The 23,261-nt window shown below is 37.7% G+C and overlaps 1 protein-coding gene across 7 annotated transcripts in view; it reads right to left on the bottom strand.

Moving 5' to 3' along the window:
- Positions 1-23,261, bottom strand: part of CCSER2 (coiled-coil serine rich protein 2) — a 188,402-nt gene that overhangs the window by 77,089 nt on the left and 88,052 nt on the right. For all 7 annotated transcript variants that reach the window (XM_058542803.1, XM_058542804.1, XM_058542805.1 and 4 more), the window contains exons 4-5: positions 16,493-16,583; positions 7,762-7,924 (exon numbers count right to left, since the gene is read on the bottom strand). In XM_058542803.1, the coding sequence (XP_058398786.1) occupies positions 7,762-7,924; positions 16,493-16,583 (254 nt within the window). The remainder of the gene's footprint in view (positions 1-7,761; positions 7,925-16,492; positions 16,584-23,261) is intronic.

The raw sequence follows: 23,261 nt of genomic DNA, 5'->3' as shown, positions 1-23,261 counted from the left end.
CTTTCCTCACCATTAATAAAAACTAGACATTTTATGTTCACAGTTATATATTTTTAATGGTAAATTCAACACAATCTCAATCAAAATCCTAGCAAGTCATTTAGTGGATACCAATAAAGTGATTCTAAAGTTTATATTAACAAGCAAAAGACCCAGAATAACCAACACAATATTGAAGAAGAAAGTTGGATGCTGACACTATCTCACTTCCAGACTTACTATGTAAAATGAAATAATCAAGACAGTGTGACATTAAAGAACAGACAAATAGATCAATGGAACAGAATAGAGAGTCCAGAGATACACCCGCACAAATGTAGTCAAGTGATCCTTGACAAAGGAGCAAAGGCAATGCAAAGGAGAGATGATAGTGTTTTCAACAAATGGTACTGGAACAACTAGACATCCATATGCAAAAAAAAGGACCTGTATATACCTTTCACAAAAATTAACTCAAAATGGACCAAAGACCTAAACGTAAAATGCCAAACTACAAGATAACAAGGGAAAAAATCCAGGTCACCTTGGGTCTGGCAGTAAGTTTTTAGATACAACATAGAGAGCACGATCCATGAAAGAAAAAATTCATAAGTTGGACTGCATAAAATTAAAAACTTCTGCTATGTGAAAAACAGCATTAGGAGAATGAAAAGGCAAGCCACAGACTGGGAGAACATATCTGTAAAATATGTATCTGATAAAAAACTGACATCTAAAATATACAAAGAACTCTTAAAATTCAATAAAACAAACCCAATTTAAAAATGAGCAAAAGATCTAAACAGATATCTCACTAAAGAAGACATACAGATGGCAAATAAGCATATAAAAAATACTCAACATCACATATCATTAGGGAATTGCAAACGAAAACAACAACGAGATACCACTACACACCTATTAGAATGGTTAAAATCCAAAACACAACACCAAATGCTGACAAGGATGTACAGCAACAGGAGCTCTCGTTCATTGCCAGTGGAAACACAAAACGTACAGTCACTTTGGAAGACAGTCAGGCAGTTTCCTACCAAACTAAACATACTCTTACTATATGATCCAGCAATCATGCTTCTGGATCAATATTTACCAAAATGAGATGAAAACTTAAGCACATAAATGTCTTGAGCAGCTTTATTTATAACTGCCATATTTTGGAAGCAATCAAGATATCTGCATATAAATGTTTAGAGCCATTTTATTCATAAATGCCAAATTTTGGAAGCAATAAAGATGTCTTTAGGGCCGGCCCTGGGGCTTAGCAGTTAAATGTGCTACTGGCAGCCCGGGTTTGGATCCCGGGCGCGGATCCCGGGCGCACACCAACACACTGCTTCTCCAGCCATGCTGAGGCCGCGTCCCACACACAGCAACTAGAAGGATGTACAACTATGACATACAACTATCTACTGGGGCTTTGGGGAAAAAAAAGGAGGAGGACTGGCAATGGATGTTAGCTCAGAGCTGGTCTTCCTCAGGAAAAAGAGGAGGATTAGCATGAATGTTAGCTCAGGGCTGATCTTCCTCACAAAAAAAAAAAAAAGGTCGTCCTTAGGTAGGTGAATGGATAAACAAACTGTAGTATATCCATGCAACGGAATATTATTCAGTGATTTAAAAAAAAAAAAAAAAGAGCTATCAAGCCATAAAAAGACATGGAGGAACCTTAAATGCATATTGCTGAGTGAAAGAAGTCAATCTGAAAAGGCTACATACTCTCTGTTTCCAACTACATAGCATTCTGGAAAAGACAAATGTATGGAGACAGTAAAAAGATCAGTGATTTCCAGGAATGGGGGCAGGGGAGAAGGAAGGGATGACTAGTGGAGAACATGAGATTTCAAGGGCAGTGAAATTATTCTTTATGATACTATAATGGTAGATATGCCATTACACATTTGTCAAAGACCAAAGAATATACACACACAGAGTAAGCCCTAATGTAAACCATGAATTTTAGTTAATAATAATGTATCAATATTGACCCATCAATTGTAACAAATACACCACACTAATGTAAGATACTAACAATAGGAGAAATTGTGTATAAAATGATATGAGGGAATATATGAGAACTCTCTGTACTTTCTGTTCAATATTTCTATAAACTTAAACTACTCTAAAAAGTGGTCTATTAATAAAAAAAAAAAAAAAAAAAAAGCATGACAGAAGAGAAGGAAGTACTTCCAGAACAGCAGAATAAAGATCTCCAAAAATCCACTCCTCCATCAAAGCACTGAGAACAGTAGTAAATTTATCAAAACCAACTTTCTCAGAACTCTGGAAATCAACCAAATGCTTACAACAACCAAGAAGCACTTATTCAAAAAAACCCAGCTGAATCTCAGAACAAGTTCTGTGGCATTTTAATTTATTCTATTGCCATGCCTATCTTCCTAGCTCTGTGATAGCTTGAAAAACAACAGCCTTACAAGCATGGTAGCTGTGAAATTCAGCAATCACTGGGCAGATGTAAACTGGGTTTGGAATTCTCCAAAAAGTGCCATTTCCAGGGAACTGTTACTATTTGACCTAACTGGCACCTCCCTAGAAAAGCCTCATTCTCAGGAGTTGTTTTATTTGACTGGATTCAGAGCTCGCTCAGCCGTAACAGCCTTATCTGCAGTACATTTGTTGAAAAAAATTAGCAGTGATTGTTTAAAATCTCAGCTGCCTGAGATGGCAATACCAGTTGGGGCAAACAAGAAGGTGACCAAAAAACTCAAAAACGAAAACCTGAGGAATGAGATGTCCATAGGAGGATTTGAAATGCTCCACCATATTCTTGGGCATAGAGAAGGCCACACACAAGGGCTGTGTGCATGCCAAGGAAGTACCTGAGAAGGCCTTCATCTCTCACCTTTGGCTGACCTTGAGCCTTGGAGCAAGCAGGAAACTAAGGCCAAGGCAGAGCTGCAAATGCTTACTAGGTTGTGGAATTCATCTCTGAACACACACACACACACACACACACACACACACACACACACAGCTCCTTGGCAAAGGCTGGAAGACTTATCGGTTCAAGGCATCTAAGGAAATTGCTATCTAACCGTTAGCTCAACAAACTCCAAAATATGATAAACTTGAGGAGAGACATATCATAGTTAAACTGTCGAAAGACAAAGAAAAAATGAGAATCCTGAACACAGCAAGAAAAACGTGACTTGTGACTTATCATGTAGAAGACATGCTCAATAAGATTAACAGCTGATTTTTCATCACAAAGCATGGGAGTCAAAATGTTAAAAGGAAGACTTTCAACCAAGAATTCTATATCCAGCAAAACTATCCTTCAAAATAAAAGAGAAATTAAAACATTCCCAGATAAACAAAAACTGAGAGAATCTGTTGCTATCAGACCTTCTCTACAAGACACATTGAAGTTGGATACTTCAATACCTCCTTTTCACTAATGGATAGAGCAACTAGGAAGAAGATCATCAAGGAAACAGAAGACTTAAACAACACTACAAAGTAATAAAAACTAACAAATATCTGTAGAACATCTATAGAGATTAAATTAGTAATCAAAAAACTTGCCACAAAGAAAAGCCCGGGCCAAAATAACTTCACTGGTGCATTCTATAAAACGTTCAATGAAGAATTAACAAAAATCCTTCACAAACTCTTCAAAAAATAGAAACAAAAGGAACACTTTCCAATTCAATCTATGTAATCATAACAGCAAATATATCTCAAGAAAACTATCAACCAATAGTTCTTATGAATATATACTCAAAAATCCTCAACAAAATACTAGCAAATTGAATCTAGCAACATATAAAAGGTTTATATACCATGACCAAGTACGATTTACCTGACAAATACAAGGCTGGTTTAACATCTAAAAATCAGTCAACGTCATATACCACATTAAGAGACCGAAGGGAAAAAAATGATTATCTCAATAGACACAGAAATAGCATTTGACAGAATCCAATACCCTTTCATGATAAAAAACACTCAACAAAATATAAGCAGAAGGGAACTTCCTCAAACTGATAAAGAGTATCTACGAAAAACCCACAGTTAACATCATACTTAACATTGAAAGACTCAAAGCTTTGCTCCTGACATCAAAAACAAGACACAGACGTCTGCTCTCACCACTCCTATTCAACACTGCACTGGAGGCTCTAGCCATAGCAACTATGTAGGAGAAAAAAAGAAAAGTATTCAGATTGGAAAGAATAAAGTAAAATTATCTCTGTTTTCAGATGATATGATCTTGTATATAGAGAATCCTAAGGAACTAGAGAGCCAGAGAGTTAAATGAATCACGTACATGAATAGTGGAGCCATTGAGGATTGTAGCAAAGCTTACGATGAAGAGGGAAAGTGAGCTGAGGGCCAAGATTTTTGTGAGGTAGGAGCTGATACAGTCAAATGCTCTAAGTCTCAAGAGATAGAGACACAAGAATACTTCATTTAGAAATGACAATGAGGAGTGAAAAAAAAGACCCCACCTCTAAACAGTAAAGTACTAGAGTGACTGGAAAAATAACACTTCTTCATGAAAGAATGCTACTGGAAAATTAGTACATTTAGGAAAAACTTAGATTTCAGCTATGTCCAGGAGAATGCAGGCGAAGAGGTCAAGGATGTGAGTTTGTTAGTACGTAAGAGAATTCCATATAGCAAAGTGGAAGGTCTAGGGAAATAGGGAGGTCTGGGGAGAAAAGAGGAGTGGAAGGTTAGGCCAGGGGAAAAGAGAGAGCAGTATTATGATGAAAATATAGAGAAAGCAGATCAATGGTTCTCAACCACCAGTCTTCTGAGTTATGGATAAGACATAATTCTCTAATTAACTACACGATGGGAGATGAAGGACAGACAGGAAAAAGAACCAACATTCGAGAAGCTATAGAATGGGATGAGGGACTTTTTACACATGTAACATTAAAAAGGCCCTGTGGTTAGTGCATCCAAACCTTTTTAATATGAAGGCACAGAGAGAAAATGATAGTTTTAAGGTATGCTGGGCTAAGGCTTGTCTTGGATGAGGTTTCTCTCTCTACCACCCATTCCCATAACTGGCTTTGGGGATCTAGATGTCTCAAACCCCACACAGCCACCCCAAAGCCTGAGGGGATCAATAAACTGGTTAACCTATAACTAGTCACAACAAACTGGTGTGCCTCAGCCCACTTGTTGGGAAGTTCTGCCCTAAGTGAGTCAGATTAGCAACCTCCAAGAATGCTGTGCATTTCTCTCTTCTCATTGACAATCACCAGTGTGGATGATCCACAAGTCACTAGTCCCTCAAAATAAATGGTGTAGAAGGGATTTGTAGTCATATGTTTTGGGAAATAGCTACATATTCTATTCTACCATCTGTTGCAAAATCATAGTACTATATTTATATACTAAAGGTCCTGTGGAGTCCACTATTTAAAAAAACTCAAGTAAGTTTGTTCCCATACGTATTTGATCAGAGAATCTCTCTTTTCTGCACCTACTGACATCCAGAAACAGAGTTTTTGGAAAATGTTGCTTAGCTTTCCTGACAGAAAACTAATCAGCCTCAGCTTGATCATTCCCAGGACAGAGATGACTATCTCTAAGTAATTCCTTCCATTTTGAAAAGTCTGATTAATAGGCTCACTTCAAGCTGAAATTTGCCACCTTTTATCTTAAAATGCATAGACGTTTTGCTATCCCAAGTTACAGATCATATCTATTCGTTCCTCCAAATGACCTAGCCAATCCAGCTATGAACTTAGAGTAGTTGTCTGAAAATGCCATACCATTTCCTACATGATTTTCCACATGCTATTTCTTCCATCTGAATACTCATCCTCCTCCTCGAGAAACCAGTCCTCTGCAATCTCTACAGTCATACTTATCAGTTCAATAATAACTTCCTTTATACAACACTATTCTAGACAAAAAACAGTTGCTGCATGTTCCTGGAGTCCTATATACATCACTTTAGTGAGGCACCCATCATCATTGCTTTGCACTAACACCACATTGCAACTATCTGCATGCCTATCTCTCCCACAGACTCTGAGCATCCTGGAAGCAGGAAGTATCTACTACTACTCTTTGTACAGAATGGAAGAGGCACACGAATCTTCTACCTAGCCAGTAATTGCAATGATTCCAACTGAGCTCACAGACTACATAATTCTTTTTATCGTCCTCAAAATAATGCTCCAAGAAGCCACTATCAATCCACAGCTTTCACCTCTCACACCATCTCCATATTTACCCCAGCTTCAGAATTTAGCACAGGATTCAACATACAGGTTCTTAACAAATATTTGTTAAATAGATGAATAAATCTTATCTGGAGTATAAGCAATGGTTCATGTTTTAGTTAGGCTTCTAAATTTTCTTAACTTGGCATTAAATTTATCTTCTTATAAACCAACCATCAAAGATGAGGGAAGCATAATCTTCATTATTAGCAATGAAAACTATCTTTATATCAGATTCTTGACTAATAATACCAACTCTCTGATGTCCATTCCTTATCAAAAGCCCAGATATGAGAAACAGAATAGCCAAAATAATGCCCAGAAGGTTATGTGCCCCGTGCATTCTTCCAGACCTTCTAAATTTTATCCTTGCATCAAATTACACCAACAGAAGGATCTTTAGCTGGACCTCATCATTTCATGACCCACTGCAGACCTGCCTTTTCTTACATGGACTAGAGTTCTTTGTAGCTTGCAATGAAGAACATAAGTAAGAAACAGACAAGGAATTTATCATTATTTCTACTTTGGGAAGCCGTCTGAGACCTGTCCACTATACCACAAGGTACTCTCTCTATAAGAACTCATGCAAAGCAACCTCTTTCAGGTTTCCATCTCATAAAAGCAAATCAATTTGGAAGAAACATATCCTTTATCTTATTCACACTAGAAATCTTGTAAAGGATCAAGTTTTGTTCTTTGCTTTTGCTGCAAGGAATCTTAGAACAAATTTTTTTTCTTACTTTAAGAACTATATGGGGCCATATATTTCTCTTCCATTATTTCTTTATCCCAAGTTTATTATTTGTACTGTTAATGTGCTCCAAAATGACCTCAAATCCCTAGTGGATTGAGAGTGTAGAAAGACAAAAAATGAATAACAACTACAACCGGGTGCCTACTGTAAGCAAGATATGGCTCCCGGCACTCTTATCCCTGATCCTCGAACAGTGAGAGAAAGGTATTATTAACCATGTTTTACAGATGGTAAACTCAAGTAGAGAGGGGTTAAATGAATTATCGAACCTCGCAAAGCTAATTTGTGCCAGGCCAGGGTTTGATCCCAGGTGTGAATTACTACAGAGCTATATTACACATAAAGTCTGATCAAATTAAAGACTATGCTAGCATTATACAGTACCTTCTTCTGTTCCTAATAGTACTTGAGGAATTCTTAAATTTCAATTTATTATATAAGTAAAAGAAGACAAATCACTTGGTACTAAATTTATACATTATTATTTAAAAAATAATAAACTTTAATAAAGTCAACATTTAGTCATTTCCAAATGAGAACTAGCAAATCACACCAAAACTTACAGTCCAAATAGCAGACGTAAATATTTATATTTATAATAAAGCTAATGAAAAAAGATTTGGACCAAAAGTAAAGAATTAAACATATTTTTCCAATTAATACCACACATAACTTGAAATGTTTTTTGGTGCCTCTAAAAACCAGACCAAAAAAAACACACAGTTTTTGAGGGGTAGGGAGAGAATTAGGATTCAAAATTAATCAGAGGATAGAAAATGTAATCTAAAAGAGACGCACCTGCTCAAGTCACTTTTCCCGTGGTGATGATAGTGGTCAGGATGGCTGAGGTGGTAATGTTCCTGTCCACTCCACCTCTGGGTCGGCCTTTTCCAAAATCCCTCCTGAGACTGCCGAACATTCCTGTCTGATCGGTCAAAGCGGTTCATATCGTCACACTCCACTAGACAGATTCAAAAGCAGAACACTATAAATATGTACACACTCCATAAAAGTTAACTACTTACAGGTTGATAATGAAATGCTGCTCAAAATATGAAAGTAATATTCTAAAAATACCAGCCATTTATATCAGTTAATCACAAAATCAAGATTTCCAAAAGAAATATAACCAGAAATAATGTTTTGGTGAAAACTGAACTTTATGTTATTCAAACTGAAGTAAACTATAAAACTTCCATATCACAGGCACTTAAGTAACAATGGTCCCACTGTTTTAAAACAAACAAATTATCCTTGAAATCGACATCATACATTTTAAACACCAGTAATCAGTTTAGGTCATTTTCATTATTATCACTAGTTGGTTCTGACTTCAGAATGAAAATAAGAAAAAGCACAAGATTTTAAGTCTAGTAGGGAACTTATTCCTAAAAATGAAGGCCACAATTAATTTTCACTGATTTTAAGAAGCAGAAATTAACTTTTCAACACAAACAAATCAAATGCTTTCAGCTCACAGTTTTAGAAAGTAAGACGCTTCAATCTGCCTGCAATAGAGCTTGTTCAAAAAGTCTAAAATACCACTGAAAACAAAGCCAGTACTTTGCAGCAACAAACAGTACACTCCCTGAAATCCAAATGCCACAAAAAGACGAAAAAAATCTCTTTGAAACACCCCAAGCTTCTCCTTCACTTACCCAAACACTTTTTCATCACATATCTGAGCACTCACTAAGACAGTTACCGTGTACAAGGGAGACATTGTGTCGCCGACTGCCTACTCAGACATAGTTGCATACAAGGCACTGACAAACAGGCCTTCCTTCCTGCTCAACTCCCAGCCCTCCCTGTGGGAAGCAAGCCCAGTTTACCCTGTGACTCCATCTTCGCTCAGTGCTTACATAGCTACTGAGTTAGGACTGTTACTAAAAATACAACTAAACACTACCCCAAGCCAGAAACAGGAAAGGTTTCTCTAGTCTGAGAATTATTACATGACAAAGTTCAATCCTGCATGTTCAGAATTCCTTGTGATAAAAAAGGTTTAGAAATCAATGTAGTCCCCAATTAAAAAAAAAAAAAAAACTCACTATTTAAATGATTGTTTTCACTTAACCTAAAACACAAACTTGAAATATGGAAAAAGTGTTTACATTATAGTACACCAGATAAAAACAAACTTTCTCATTCCAAAAAAGATGATGTAGTTAAAGTGTAGATGTTCTATTTGCATAAACACTGAACTCGCTAACGTATTTCTTTTAAATGCATAACAATTTAATTAAAGTTTTAAAAGACATTGAAATTTTGTTTACATTCATTAGAGGAATCAATTGTAGGGAAAAATGATATTTATTATAGTTTTTAAAAAAGTTTTGTAAAAATTTTTTTAAAAGAAGCCTCACATTTAAAATTATTTCAAGCAATTTCTTGTCATCTTATTGGGATAAATTAAGATCTACTTTTTTTTAAAGTTCAATTACAGAAAACCTGACTGTTAGGTAAATAAAGGCATGGTGACCAGCAGGCAGAAAAAAAATCAGGAGTAGAAAACCAGATTGCAAAAGAAAAATAAATTTAAAAATAAACCTAAAAACGCTTCAAATTGCTTTAAGTTCACAATTGTATTATACTCATAGTTTCCGTTAAGTTCCTTAAGTATTTCTACATGGTATTAAAATGTTACTTTAGTTTAAGGAACTCTGTATAGCTGAGGGATAATCTACATTTACTTTTAAATACTCTGAATTCATATTTTTTCTTAATTCAGGCAAGTAAAATTCCACTTACTCCCCAAACAAGAAATTCTGTGACAATAAGAACCTGATACATATGATACATAAATCGGATATCATCAACACAGTGCCCACAGAGCAACAAGAAGCAAACAAACCAGACAAACAGGCCAGGAGATGGGTTAAATACTATGGGAAATCACAATGCAGAAATTGATGTGTTGCTTTTGTGTTTGCTAAAGGTTGTTGGTACTACACACAGGCTCCAAATTAAAGTACCTTTACTGAAACATGAACTCAACCATGTGCATAACGGCAAATAAGCACTGGAAACAAACATTTGCCATGACCACAAAAGACTACTATTAGAAACTGAGACAGAGGGGGCATAAACTCGCAGAGAAATGACTGCTCCAAGACCCTGTAGGAAGGGCCCTGCTTATACTCCTACCTGAGGCATCCATCAATCACGTTTATATACTTTAAAATGTTACTAAGAAGATAATGTGAAATAACATTAGCAGTGGTTTCTTAGAAAAGGTTAAAGGCTCTCTGACACAATCAAAGAAATAACACAGAAAAGAAAATGGAAAGCAAATAAAATTACAAGATGGAGATAAATCAAAACCAGAGCCAATGAAGGAACAGGACAAATGAGACTAGGAAAGGAAATCAATCCCTCTGAATGTGTAATACCATAGGGAATGATGGGGTGAACCTAAAGGCATCCCAGTTCCAAAATTTTTTAACTCAACATGCTGATCAAAACTATCTATACACCAAATTTGGCCCTAACTATGAGTTTAGGACTAAAGAATAAATAAAGACCTTCTGAAGGAGGGTTCCAGCTCCAAAAGTAAAAGACAGCAGATTTTTGTAGTTCTTTCACTATGAGTAGGAGACAGAAAGATAATAGGAGGATTTTTACCCTCTGGAAAGGGAAAGAAGATCTAACATAGCTAACTGAAAGGTATGGGATGTGGGGATACCTTTATCTAATACTCATCATACCTATTTCTTCTGATTTGATAAAGGCACAAAATACGACACCAAAAGTAACCGAGATTATTTCTCTAATAACTTCAAGTCCTAAGAAGATAATGGATGACATAGGTAGTATTACCATCTGTGACTGACAATTGGCTATGAAGATAAAAAAATTACACATCACAAAGCCTGAAAAGAATGTGCTTTGCAGGAGGCTTTACAATTTGATCAGGAAAGCCTTTAACTGAAATTTGGGTTGAAAGAAGAAAAACTCAAGTAAAAAAAAAATCATGAACCTTATTATTACTAAACACAATTAGTACTGAAAAAGAAAGATAAATTTCCAGAAGAAAATATAGTAGTAACTGGAAAGTGGCCAAGACAATACTACTGACCTCACAACTCTATCTCAATAACAAGTTTAGCAAAAATGTGGTCTTAGGAAACATAACATGAAATAAGTACATTTTAATAAGCACCATGACTTGGTAGGGTAAGATTCAGGAAGTAATTAGAAAGACATCTTCTTCAACAGAGAAATGTTTAACACAGAATGAGCAGAGGAAACAACACATGGAAGAAGGTATACACTATGGAAATTTCATAAACCTGAGGATTATACTAAGAATATGCTGAAGGGGAACAAAATATGTGACTCCAAAATATGCCACTTCGACACGTAATTATTTTGAGCTGAAGGCAATCAAGATCCAGCAGATTCGGGGCTGGCCCGGTGGTGCAAGCGGTTAAGTGCGCGTGCTCCGCTGCGGCGGCCCGGGGTTCACCGGTTCGGACACCGGGCACACACCGATGTACCACTTGTCAAGCCATGCTGCAGCGGTGTCCCATGTAAAGTGGAGAAAGATGGGCACAGATGTGAGCCCAGGGCCAACCTTCCTTAACAAAAAGAGGAGGGTTGGCAGATGTTAGCTCAAGGCTGATCTTCCTCACAAAAAAAAAAAAAAAAAAAGATCCAGCAGATTCAAGAAAAACTTTTACCTCTCCCTTAACCATCTAAAAGACTTTAGATAGGGGGCCTGGCCCAGAAAGAGAGCTATTACCAGAGATAACGTTTTATCTGAAAGATCTATCTGTATGGCAGTGCAAACATCTAATTATCAAACATCTGCTGTTCCCATTATCCTGTGAATTATCCTTCTCTCCTCTGAATCTCCAGCCTCCTATCTCATTCCTCAGCTCAGGAAAGCATATGAGCCTCAACTGCCCGAGTTGTCCTTGAGTCTCACATTTTTATGGGGCTCCTGTACATACAAAATGAAATTTGTTTTTCTCCTTTTAATCTGTCTTATGTCAATTTGACTATTAGACCCGCCAAAGAATCTAGCAGGGTAGAAGGAAAAATTTCCTCCCCTACAGTGCTAGGCTTTAATCTGTAAGTAATGAGTGACCATTAGAAGTTCCTAAGAAAAAGAAGAAAGCAATACCAACTGTGCTTTTGATATAACAAAATTATTCATTTCAGGAACATTTTAGAAGAAAAAAGGAGCAAATTTCAAATACCCAGTGGTCTACCAAAAGAAATTCCGATTCCAAAACTGTTTAAGAGATTCCTTGACCAAGGTAAAAGAAAAACATAAATGAATTAAAACATTTTTTCTTTTAGATCTTCCCAAATCACAACTCAAACCTCAAGTCCTTTCTCCTTTTATTCGTCTGTCATTCTATGCTCTTCGATTTCCCTCTGTCCTATCTCTCCCTCTGAACTGTTCCTCTACCTCTCAAGCTGGTCAGAAACCTCAAAAGCTCAATACCTCATAAATTTAAACCTCCTTCAGAAGAGGGAAGAACTCCTTAAGGTTGATTTTAAGACCTGGTCTCATTCTGGGCTGAGAGCTATGGCTACCTACTTTCAAAGATCTAAACATGAATGGGAGAAATTTGCAGAGGAATTTAGAAGATTTAGGAATTGATAATCCAGAGCCCCCTGATCTATACCCATTAGTTCATACATCAGCGGGAACTCCAGGTGCAAAAAAACAGAATGGAAAAGTACAATGTGAAGAACCTGAAGAAGATTTAACAACCTGTGATTAATTGTGTAGAGGAGGAACGTTTTTCTTGATCCTTTTAGGGTATGAAAATGAAACTGACAAGACAGATTAACAGGAGAAAAGGATACAAATTTATTTAATATAATACATGGCACAAGAGCCTTCATAAGGAAATGAAGACTCAAAGAGACAGTTAGACCTATGTATTTTTATTCTAGGTTTGATGAAGAGGGGATAGTCATGGAGGAGTCTGACAGGTTAGGGAGTATGAGGTAATTGCATTAAACTAGGGGAAACTTAGCATGGCCTGTCTGTTAGGATTCTTCTTGGTGTCCCTTTATCTTTGAGGATAAGGATGCTCCTTTCCTCCAGGTATAGGGAGGAGGGCACCGCTCGCATGAGGCTTTTATAATGTCTCAGGGAAGAAGGCCGAAGCAGGGAGGAGGTCAGAATTATCTTCCTGTTTCTGCTGTTTTCTCAAACTCCTTCAGCTTAAAATATTCAAAATGGGGGCCAGCCTGGTGGCGTAGCGGCCCAGGGTTCGGACACCGGGTGCACACCAACGCACCACTTGTCAAGCATGCTGTGGCGGCGTCCCATATAAAGTGGAGGAAGATGGGCACAGATGTTAGCCCAGGGCTAGTCTTCCTCAGCAAAAAGAGGAGGATTGGCATCAGCTGTTAGCTCAGGGCTGATCTTCTTCACATAGACACAAAAACATTCAAAATGCCAAGGTGCCATATTTTGGGGTAGTGTGTCCTGAACTTCATGAATTGCATAGGAAACCAGAAGAGGCCTTTCAGAAGCCAAAAGGCCTTTCAGAGGCTGTCAACAAAGTGTTTTCTGTGAACACAGATTGGGCTCTAACTCAGTTCTGTAAACAAAGGACAAATCCACTGCAGACTTCAAGGACAGACTAACAGCTGTAGATATCATTCAGAAGTAGATTCTGAAAGAGATGTGCCCCTGTCTCTCTCTCCACTTTCTGTGAAAGATTTTAAGGCAGAAAGAGGGTAAACAGCCTCATTGTTAGATTTCCAATGCTTGGGAAGAGCCTTAGGAAAAAAACAGAATAAGACTCAGAATAAAATGATGTCCTTCACATATAACAATTAGACGCCTCCACCTCAGTCAATTAAACACTGAAGGAAGGAGTCTCATAGACACACTTATAGATACCGTAAATAGCAGGGCATTGGAAAAACAAGTGGTCTGCCTCGTATAAGAAATAAAAGAGAAAAGATAAGATAAAGTGGGTGATTAATCAAAGTATTCTGAGGGGGAAATCAAGCACCCAATTTCTGGTTTTACCCTTACACTCAAAGATAAATTTCTCTAAATATTAAAGGACGACCTTGCAAATGTTTTACTGCTACAGGCACTACAATATCAACCTTAAATCCTACTACTGAACCCATCCAGGTTCAAAGTGCCTCATCCAAAACTCTACCCAAATTTGCATAATGGCCTCAAAAACCAGAATCTAAAGGGAATTGAAACCAATCGTCCCAAAGTATATTAGAAAACTCCTTAAACCTTGTACCAGTGCTTGTAACATTCCTATCCGCCCAATCAAAAAACTCCATGAGTGCATATAGTCATTTAGGACCTCAGTGCTATAAAGAGAACAGCCATTCCCTACTTCCTAGTGGTAGCAAACCTCAATATTATTATCTTTGGTGTCTCTGAAGGCTACATATTTTAGATCCACGTTTTGCTTTCTTCAGTGTTCCATTAGCTCAAAATAGTTAATACTTGTTTGCCTTCTTGTAGGAAAATCTATATCTGAGTTGTTACATTTCAGGAGTTCCCTCCTACTTTTCACAAGTCCCCAACCAAGACCTCAAAGACTTTAAATTTCCCTGTGATTCTACTTTTATCTAAAATGTGGACAACTTTTTGTTGTACTCTAAAGATGAGGCAGGCTCTAACACCTCTACTTCTTTTTATCTCAGAAACGGTATTAGGTTTCCAAAGGGAAGTTGCTATAACTGTGTCAAAGTAACACGTATTATCTAGGATGTGATTTATTCCAAGGAGGTAAATCCCTCACACCTCACTACCAGCCCTTTAACTCACATTAAATTTCCTGAGTCATGAAGTCTCATTATTTTTTCCCCTACAATTTTCAATGGTTTATGTTTTTCCTCTGTGTTCTACAATATTTTTCCACTTGATCTTCCTGGCCACTAATTCAGATTTCAACAGCAGCTATGCTTTCTGTCATCTACTGAACTGTCGAAATCTTTTATAGCTCCAGAAAGAAATGTGCTGCGATTGAATCTCCCTAAATGCTTTCATCATCTCTTTCGGCCACTCTGATCCTGAGAGTTCTGTTGTTTTCCCTGTCCTTCTTCCTGGGTGTTGGCTGCGATTTTTCTTTCTTGGTTCACTAGAACTCAGCTCTGGTTGCTAGAGTATCCCAAGCGACAGCAGAAGCACAAGAAGGTGCAACAGTCTCTACCCCTGTGGTAGAGCTGATATTGTTCTCAGCTCCTCACTCTCTCCTTTAATAGAATTATACATCCAATGTCCTCTGCTGCAGAGCTTCTCACTGTGAAGAGAGTATACTTTCCAGTCCCACTGGTGTTAGGCTTGGCTGTGTAACTTGCTTTGTCCCAAAAGAATGTGGGTAGAAGTAACAGTGTGCTGGTTCTAAGTCAAGACTTTAAGAGATATTATCTGTATGTTCCTGCTCACCCTGTAGTCCTGAAATCTGCCATAAGAACAACCTGTTCCAAGTAGTCCTGGTCTCAAAAAGAAAGAAACAAGGAATCGATCTGAACTCAGTCTCACAGCCTGAGCAGCCTCAGCTGATCCACAGATCCAGGAATGAGAAAAATAAATGTTTATTTTGAAAGCCACTGAGATTGTGCGATTGATTGTTACCTAGTATCCTGGCAATGCAAAAAAAGCCTGACCAATATGACAAACATGAGCAGTAAGCAGGCTCCTAGTACCTCAGTGAAGCACTAGAACAAACACTACCCTCTCTAAAATATCCTTGCATTTTTCTAGCATCATGTATAAAAAGGACTTCACCATCCTTTTTAATTCATGCCTGGCCCCTAGGAGGCCTGAGAGACCAGGCGAACCGTTGACTGATAGGGACTCCATAGATCTCTGGAGCCATTCCTCTTCCCAGGAGGATCTCCATTTCAACCCGTGCCCCAGGGGCTTTCCTAGGCTGATCTCGGCTTCTTAACCAGTCTTTAAGATAGAAAATCCTACAAATGCTATGTCAGTGGAGGTAAGAATGCCTAGGCCTCTCCTGCATATGGATTATCTAAAGCCCCATTCCAGCAGTTACTGGCATCAGGAGAGGAAAACAGACTGGATTTGGGATTTAAAAGGGAAGAATAATTCATTCAGAAGGTCATTATTTTCCCCAAATTGATCTTTTTATAAAATATTTACCAACTTAATGATTTTTACTGCAGTTTCACAAGTCAAATGATTTTCTCTGTTTCTCTAAATGTGTTTCTTCTTAGAATCAAAACGAGACCAAGGGAGGAAAAACTGGATACATACACAGGAAAAAAAATGACAAATCCTACCTACCACTTACTTTATGGTATAGGTATACAATGTTATTGGATCATACAATGTTACTGGATCAAACAGAATTATATCTAAGACCTACAAAATCAGGTTTTAAACATTTAAATAAGTTTTCAAATGAACCTACCTAACATATTTAAGATTGATTCTCAGTCTGAAAATGAAAAGGCTTCCTCTCTTGAGATTAGGAAGTCTGTAAATAACATATCAAATTGGGTGTAGTCAGGTAGCTCCACTATATGTCTCTGGAGGTTCAATACTGTCCCCACTTACCATTGTCAAGAGGTGCATCCTCAGGCAAATCCACATCAAGCATAAGGTCATCATCCTCAAGGTCACATGATTCAAGATTATTCAGAATATCCTGTGGAAAAAGCAGTAAAAAATGCCATAACCTAGATCAAAATATGTGTGTAATCATTGGTTTTGAAAATATAACTATACCATAATCTGAATTTACTCAATGTTTGTGTTTTAAGAATAGATTGTAAAAAAAATTTTTTAATGAAAAATGCAGATTCAACTATTTTACTTGCTTCAACTATTTGTAACATCTTTCTCGTAAGTCTTCCTCCCCATCAGGAGATTTTTATTTTTATTTTAAAAAACTTACAGTGCTTACTATCTACAAGATATTGTTCTAAGCACTCTACAAATATTAATTCCCTTATTTAATCTTCAAAATAATCCTATTATTTAGTGACTAGTACAGTCCCCATAGTATATATCATGAAATCAATGCACAGAGAGCCTAATACCTGGCCAAAAAAGGATGCGAAAACAGGAGGACTGTCTCCTGATTCCATGCTTCTAACAACTTCCCTGATAACACAAATAATCAAAAATGGTCAAGAATCTCCCAAAATTTATTCATATTCAGTGTGGAAGGTTGTTTTATTATCTCTAGGGATTGGACCACTTATGTAAAATAACGAAATAAGCCTTTAATGATGTGATTATTCCATTTCTTTTCTTGTGCCAAACCTACCTACCACTACCTTGGGCACCACTGCTACCTCCTTGGTTTGCCTTAATTTGTTCTTTTTCTATAACAGAACTAGACTATCAAATTGGTATAGGTAGCCCTTCCAGGATTCTATTTGCAACCTTGCTAGCTATCATCTATCCTTAGAAAAGCAGTGTTTTGCTTTCAAAGACTCTTGTTCTGAAGTCTAAATAACTAAATTAACAAAAACTAAGTTTCAGGTAATGAACTCAGTTTGACCTATAGCCCACTAGAGGATCCTACCAATCCAAGAACTAATCCAATACTGCAAACCTTTCCTTAGTATAATATAAGTAAAAAGATCACAAATCCACAAATTTTTAAACGACTTACAGATTATAGCCTTGAAAAACTCTTATAGAAAGGGAATATCGGGGCCAGCTCCATGGCTTAGTGGTTAAGTGCGTGCACTCCGCTACTGGCGGCCCAGGTTCAGATCCTGGGTGCACACCAACGCACCGCTTGTCCAGCCATGCTGAGGTGGCATCCCACATACAGCAACTAGAAGGATGTGCAACTATGACATACAACTATCTACTGGGGCTTTGGGGAGAAAAAGGGAAAAAAAAAAAAAAAAGAAAGTAGGGGGGCCGGCCCGGTGGCGCAAGCGGTTAAGTGCGCACGCTCCGCTGCGGCGGCCCGGGGTTCGCTGGTTCGGATCCCGGGCGCGCACTGACGCACTGCTTGGTAAGCCATGCTGTGGCGGCGTCCCATATAACGTGGAGGAAGATGGGCACCGATGTTAGCCCAGGGCCGTCTTCCTCAGCAAAAAAAAAAAGAGGAGGATTGGCGGATGTTAGCTCAGGGCTGATCGCCTCACAAAAAAAAAAAAAAAAGAAAGTAGGATTGGCAATAGATGTTAGCTCAGGGCTGATCTTCCCCACAAAAAAAAAAAAAAGAAACAAAGGGAATATCTACTTTATTACAGACAATATGAATAAAATTAGAATTGTCCTTATGTTGGATATTCCACGCAAACCTTTCCCATTTTGTGTTGCTGGGCCTTCCCTTCCAGGATTCACTGAGGACTAAAAGTAACTGGAATAATTGTTATTATTAAAAAAAAAAGAAAAAGCTGGATAGTTATTTAACCTTGGCACAAAAAAGACATATTTCACAGAACCCCTTTCCATCATGAAATGTTTGCTGTCCTTAATACTCACTCTTCCTAAAAATCAAGAAAAAACATGAACAAGAAAAGAAACTGGCAAAGGTCACAATGGACAATTCACAAAATAAGCATAAAATAAATGGCCAATAAATATGATGTAGGAAAAAATACTAACACAAACGTTGATTTTTCACAATTGAGAGGACTCTAGTACTCATCTATACTCCAGATAGGACTAGATTCATACAACCTTTCTGGAGGTCAATTTGTTAAAATTTAGCTAAAACCTTTTTTAAAAAGATAAATTTTTCCTTTCTAAGAATTTATCCCTTAGAAACAGACAAACACAGAATAAGTATGTATAAGTGTGCTTATTGCAGCATTGTTCAGAATGGCAATAAAGTAGAAATAACCTAAATACCCAACAATAGAAAAATGGTTAAACAGAAAGTATGATATAGTCATACAGCAGAATATTATGCTGGTCTTAAAAAAAGATAATAAAAATATATCTTACAGAGAAGGAAAGATGTTAATTGGGGAAAAAAACAGACTGGGTTGATTCCAATCTTATGCTCTTACAATGAATCTCTGTAAGTCAAAAGTAAATTGAAATACATGAATCTAACTGTGTATCAAGCTGATGGCACAGCACTCAGAGCAACTATTTCAAGTGCAGAAAAAAAAAAAATCCTCAAACTGTTTTAAGTAATTATATTATCAGTATGGTAGTACTGGTGTTATTATTCTGAGATGGTTGTGTATATACATGGGTATAAATGAAAGGAGTTATATTGGTGTTTGTGGAAAAATGGATTCTCATCTTAGGAAAAAGGACATAAGGATGTAAAAAACAATGAAATTAAAAAAAAAACTCTATGTTCCTGGATATAAGTGGGAAGTATCAGTATGAACACAAGAAATTTTTCACCTTATAAGAAAAAGTGCATTTCTTCCACTGAGAAGGCCTAGATGTTAACTGAAAAAAAATCAAGTCTCTAAAATAGCATGTACAGAATTATCCATTTTATCAAAAAAACACTGTATAATATGCATAGAAAAAAGTAGGAAGGAAAACAAAACACAGGTGAACTCTGTATTTTAGGATTATGGATTTTTTCTGCCTTTTTTTGTTTAGAGCACCTGTATTTTCTCGTTTCCTGGAATAAGCATTATGAATTACGTAATTTTACCCAAAAAAATCACATCCTCTATACAAACATTTGGCTCTTTATGTATGTGTGAGTATGTGTGAAACAAGACGATACTAGGTGGCCCAGGCCAGATGAACAACTGACGACAAAGCAAAGAATCAAAGGCAATGGAACTGCATCTTCCAAGTCCAGAGCAGGGCTTGCTGAGACACAAGTCAGCAAAAGGAACACCACCACCACTGCCAAAGAGGTGCTCAACTTCTAATAACTAACTAGACTCTTCAATTTGTTTTGTGTGGTTTTCTGCAGGTTTCATTTTATAATGAAAGGTTTAAAAAAACAGTCTTAAAGAATGGGAATGAGCCTGTTCTAATTAATGCAAAAGTGGTGGAATAATTATGATACCATTTTGAGAAGTTATTAAGAAAGCCCAGTGGAAAAGGAAGCGGAACACAGTTACCAATAGTTACAGGGAGGAAGGGAGAGAAAACTATCCATATTTATGCCTCAAGTTAACACTCATCAATAAATTATTACATATGATGTTTAGGAAACTTATCTAGTCACATGGAAAAATGCTTTGTAAAATGGGGGTGGAAGGGAGAAACAGATCACATATGCACAATATGACTTCACCTTAAATGCTGAAAAATACATTTAAATAGCTGAATGGTGGTAAACCAAGAGATTGATATAATTTTCCATTATGCGAGATAATATGTACTTATTATTTTTATATTCTTCTTGATTTTTATGTAATAAGGACATAGTGCTTTTATAATCAGCAAAACTTCATGTTGGAAAAAATCTACCTCCCTTGGCATCAGCCAGGAAGTTCAAACCATGCAAATCTAGCCTGTGTGTGGGAGCCCTCAGCCCAGCCCTTCCTCTAACCACAATAAAATCCAGAGCCATCTGCCCTCCCCTCTTTACCCAAGCCGTTCTGGACCATTCTGGACGTTCTGGGTGCCTGCCCTGCTCTCCCCACAAAGTCTCATTAGGTGAGCAATAAATCCTTTCACACCCTCTTGGTATACGTGTGGCACTATCAGTCGTAACATCCGAACAAATTTTGGTGGAGAGGAGTTGATCCTGCCCCTCCACGTGGCAACCACAAGACATACTCCCAATAATTCAACACATATAAAAACCAATACATGTGAGGTACAATTCTGAGCACAGGATATACCCATATAAAAAGACAATCTCTGTCTCTGTGGAGAGTTTAGCCAAACTACTCCATGCTATTGCTGCCTCGGCATCCATTTTGTGTGGCCAAGTAGCCTGCAGGGCCCTTGAACTGAAACTAGCCCCGCCACAGGCCCTAAGTAACAGCGCCAGAGTTACAAGCAAACGTAAGTTCTTGATATGACCTCCCCAGCAGCTCTTGTGAGCAACAGTCTCCTCAGCCTCCCAGGGCGTTCCCCTTGTGCCCCCCTTAGAGAAGACCCCCATGGAGCTTCCCAACACCCTGTTCTTTTTGGTTTGAACTGACAATCCAGTCTCACCCTGGGAACCCCAAAGCATTCCACCACGTACCCTAATAAAGCCATGTGCCCCAGGTCCTGCTGCTCTCTCTGTTTGCACTTGTATGGCCCCTTAAAGCATGCCAGGCCCTCAAAGCCTTCCTCCAAGACCTGTAAGTAATAAACTTTTCTATTTCAATTTCCCTTGTGGTTTTTTGTTGAACTGACGTTCACCATCCAACACTCCAGGGCTCTAGTTAACAAATGTTAATTTAACAAAGTCACAACAACCCTCCAAGGCTACTTGTCTCCCCTCAAACAGACAGTTCCTTTAGAGTATGTAACTGCTCAAGTGCCAGGAGAGCACATCAGATGGATATCTAAGTCTCAGCAAGTCAGAGACAACCTAAAACAAAGTCAAGTCAGAGCCAATCTAAAGAACTAGCAAACTTGGCCTCTAGAAAATGAAACAGGAGAATACCTTCTGTATAAACAGTATGGTAAGCAAGGAAGTAGAAAGCATAATCTAGTCCAAGTGTTGGCAAAAATTTTTTCAAAGTCGAGATGTAAATATTTTAGACTTTGCAGGCCTACAGACAAAATCAAGCATATTATATAGGTACTTATATAACCAGTTAAAGTATAACTAATTGAAATGTAAAACGCATTCTTAGTTTGTAGGCTGTGAAAAAAGATGGTTGGTCAGATTTGGCTTACAAGACGTAGTTTGCTGACCTGATCTATTCAAACAACTGTAAGTAGTTCATTAATCCTTGTTATGGACTGAATGTTTGTGTCCCCCCAGTTTTATATGTTGAAGCCCTAACCCCCAATACGAGGATATTCGGAGGTAGGGCCTTTGGGAGGTAATTAGGTTTAGACAAGGTCATGATGATGGGGACCCTGTGATGGGATTAGTGTCCATATAAGAAGAGAAAGAGACCAGAGCACATACTCTCTCACTCCTTGCCATGTAAGGGTATAGTGAGAAAGCAGATATCTACAAGCAAGGAAAAGGACTCTCACCAGAATGTGAATATGCCATCACCTTGATCTCGGACTTCCAGCTTCCAGAACTGAGAAATAAACGTCTGTTGTTTAAGCCACTCAGTCTACGGTATTTTGTCACAGGAGCCCGAGCTGACTAAGACAACATTCAAACACAGAGTGTAAGGGGAAGAAACAGAAGTAGATCTACACCATGAACAACTATCTAGGCCATATTAAGACATCTGGACTTCATTTGAACAACAGGGGTATGATGGATGAATTCTAAGAAGTGACAAATTGAGATTTACGTTGAAGAAATATTATTCTGGCTGCAATATAGAGAATGGATTTTAGTGAGAAAGAAAAACCAGTTTTGTGGCTATTGCAGAATCCATGTGACATATAATGGTAGCCTGATTATGATTCAGTGTCAGTGAGAATGAAGAATAAGCAGTTATGAGACACACTGAGGAGTTAGGATCTATAGAACCAAAGTTAACTGAGAAGTAAGAAAGGAACCATGAATGATTCCTTGGTTCCTCGCTTGAGAAATAGATGGATGATTCCCATTTACTAAAATAAAGTATCCCAGATCTAGTAGGAGATGAAAGAATTAATATATAATTTTTAAACCTACAATTTTGACATACTTGCTGCATCTTCGAGAAGACATGTCCAGCAGATAACTGAATATACAGGGGTGTGGAGGTGAGCAAAGATTTGAGGTGTGGGAGTCACCACCACATAGATGACAAATGAAAGATGTTGAATAATGAATTTGACAAGTGACACAGTGCAGAGAGAGGACTGGACTCCAATACAGTCATGCATCACTTAACGACGGGAACATGTTCTGAGAAATGCATCATTAGGCTATTTAGTCACTATGCGAACATCTTAGAGTGTACTTACACAAATCTAGATGGTATACTCTACTACATGCTCAGGCTATAGAGTACTAATCTTACGGAACCACCCTTGTATATGCGGTCCGTCTTGACTGAAAGGTCATTATGCGGCCCATGACTGTGTCCGTCTTAGACAATTTTTCCCCTATTCATATTCATAGCAGGTCTATGTTTCTCCAATAACAGATTTTGAGAAAAGTTATATCAGAGATATTATTAAACCTTTCAGTAAGGTTCTAGGCAAAGAGAGAAGGAAACAAATTAATCTGCTATAACTTTTCTTCACCGGTTTAGAAATTTACCATTTGCACAGGCTAGCAGCTGCATTACTACAGGAAGAAAGGAAGCCAGGTAATGCGGAGACTGGTTAACGTGGTAAAGAGCTTCTGTTCCATGTTTGTTATGGC

This window comes from Diceros bicornis, chromosome 6 (genome assembly GCF_020826845.1).
Source record: "Diceros bicornis minor isolate mBicDic1 chromosome 6, mDicBic1.mat.cur, whole genome shotgun sequence".
In the NCBI taxonomy this organism is placed as follows: domain Eukaryota; kingdom Metazoa; phylum Chordata; class Mammalia; order Perissodactyla; family Rhinocerotidae; genus Diceros; species Diceros bicornis.
Note: the sequence above shows the minus strand (reverse complement) of the source record. Positions and strands in the feature narration are given on the sequence as shown.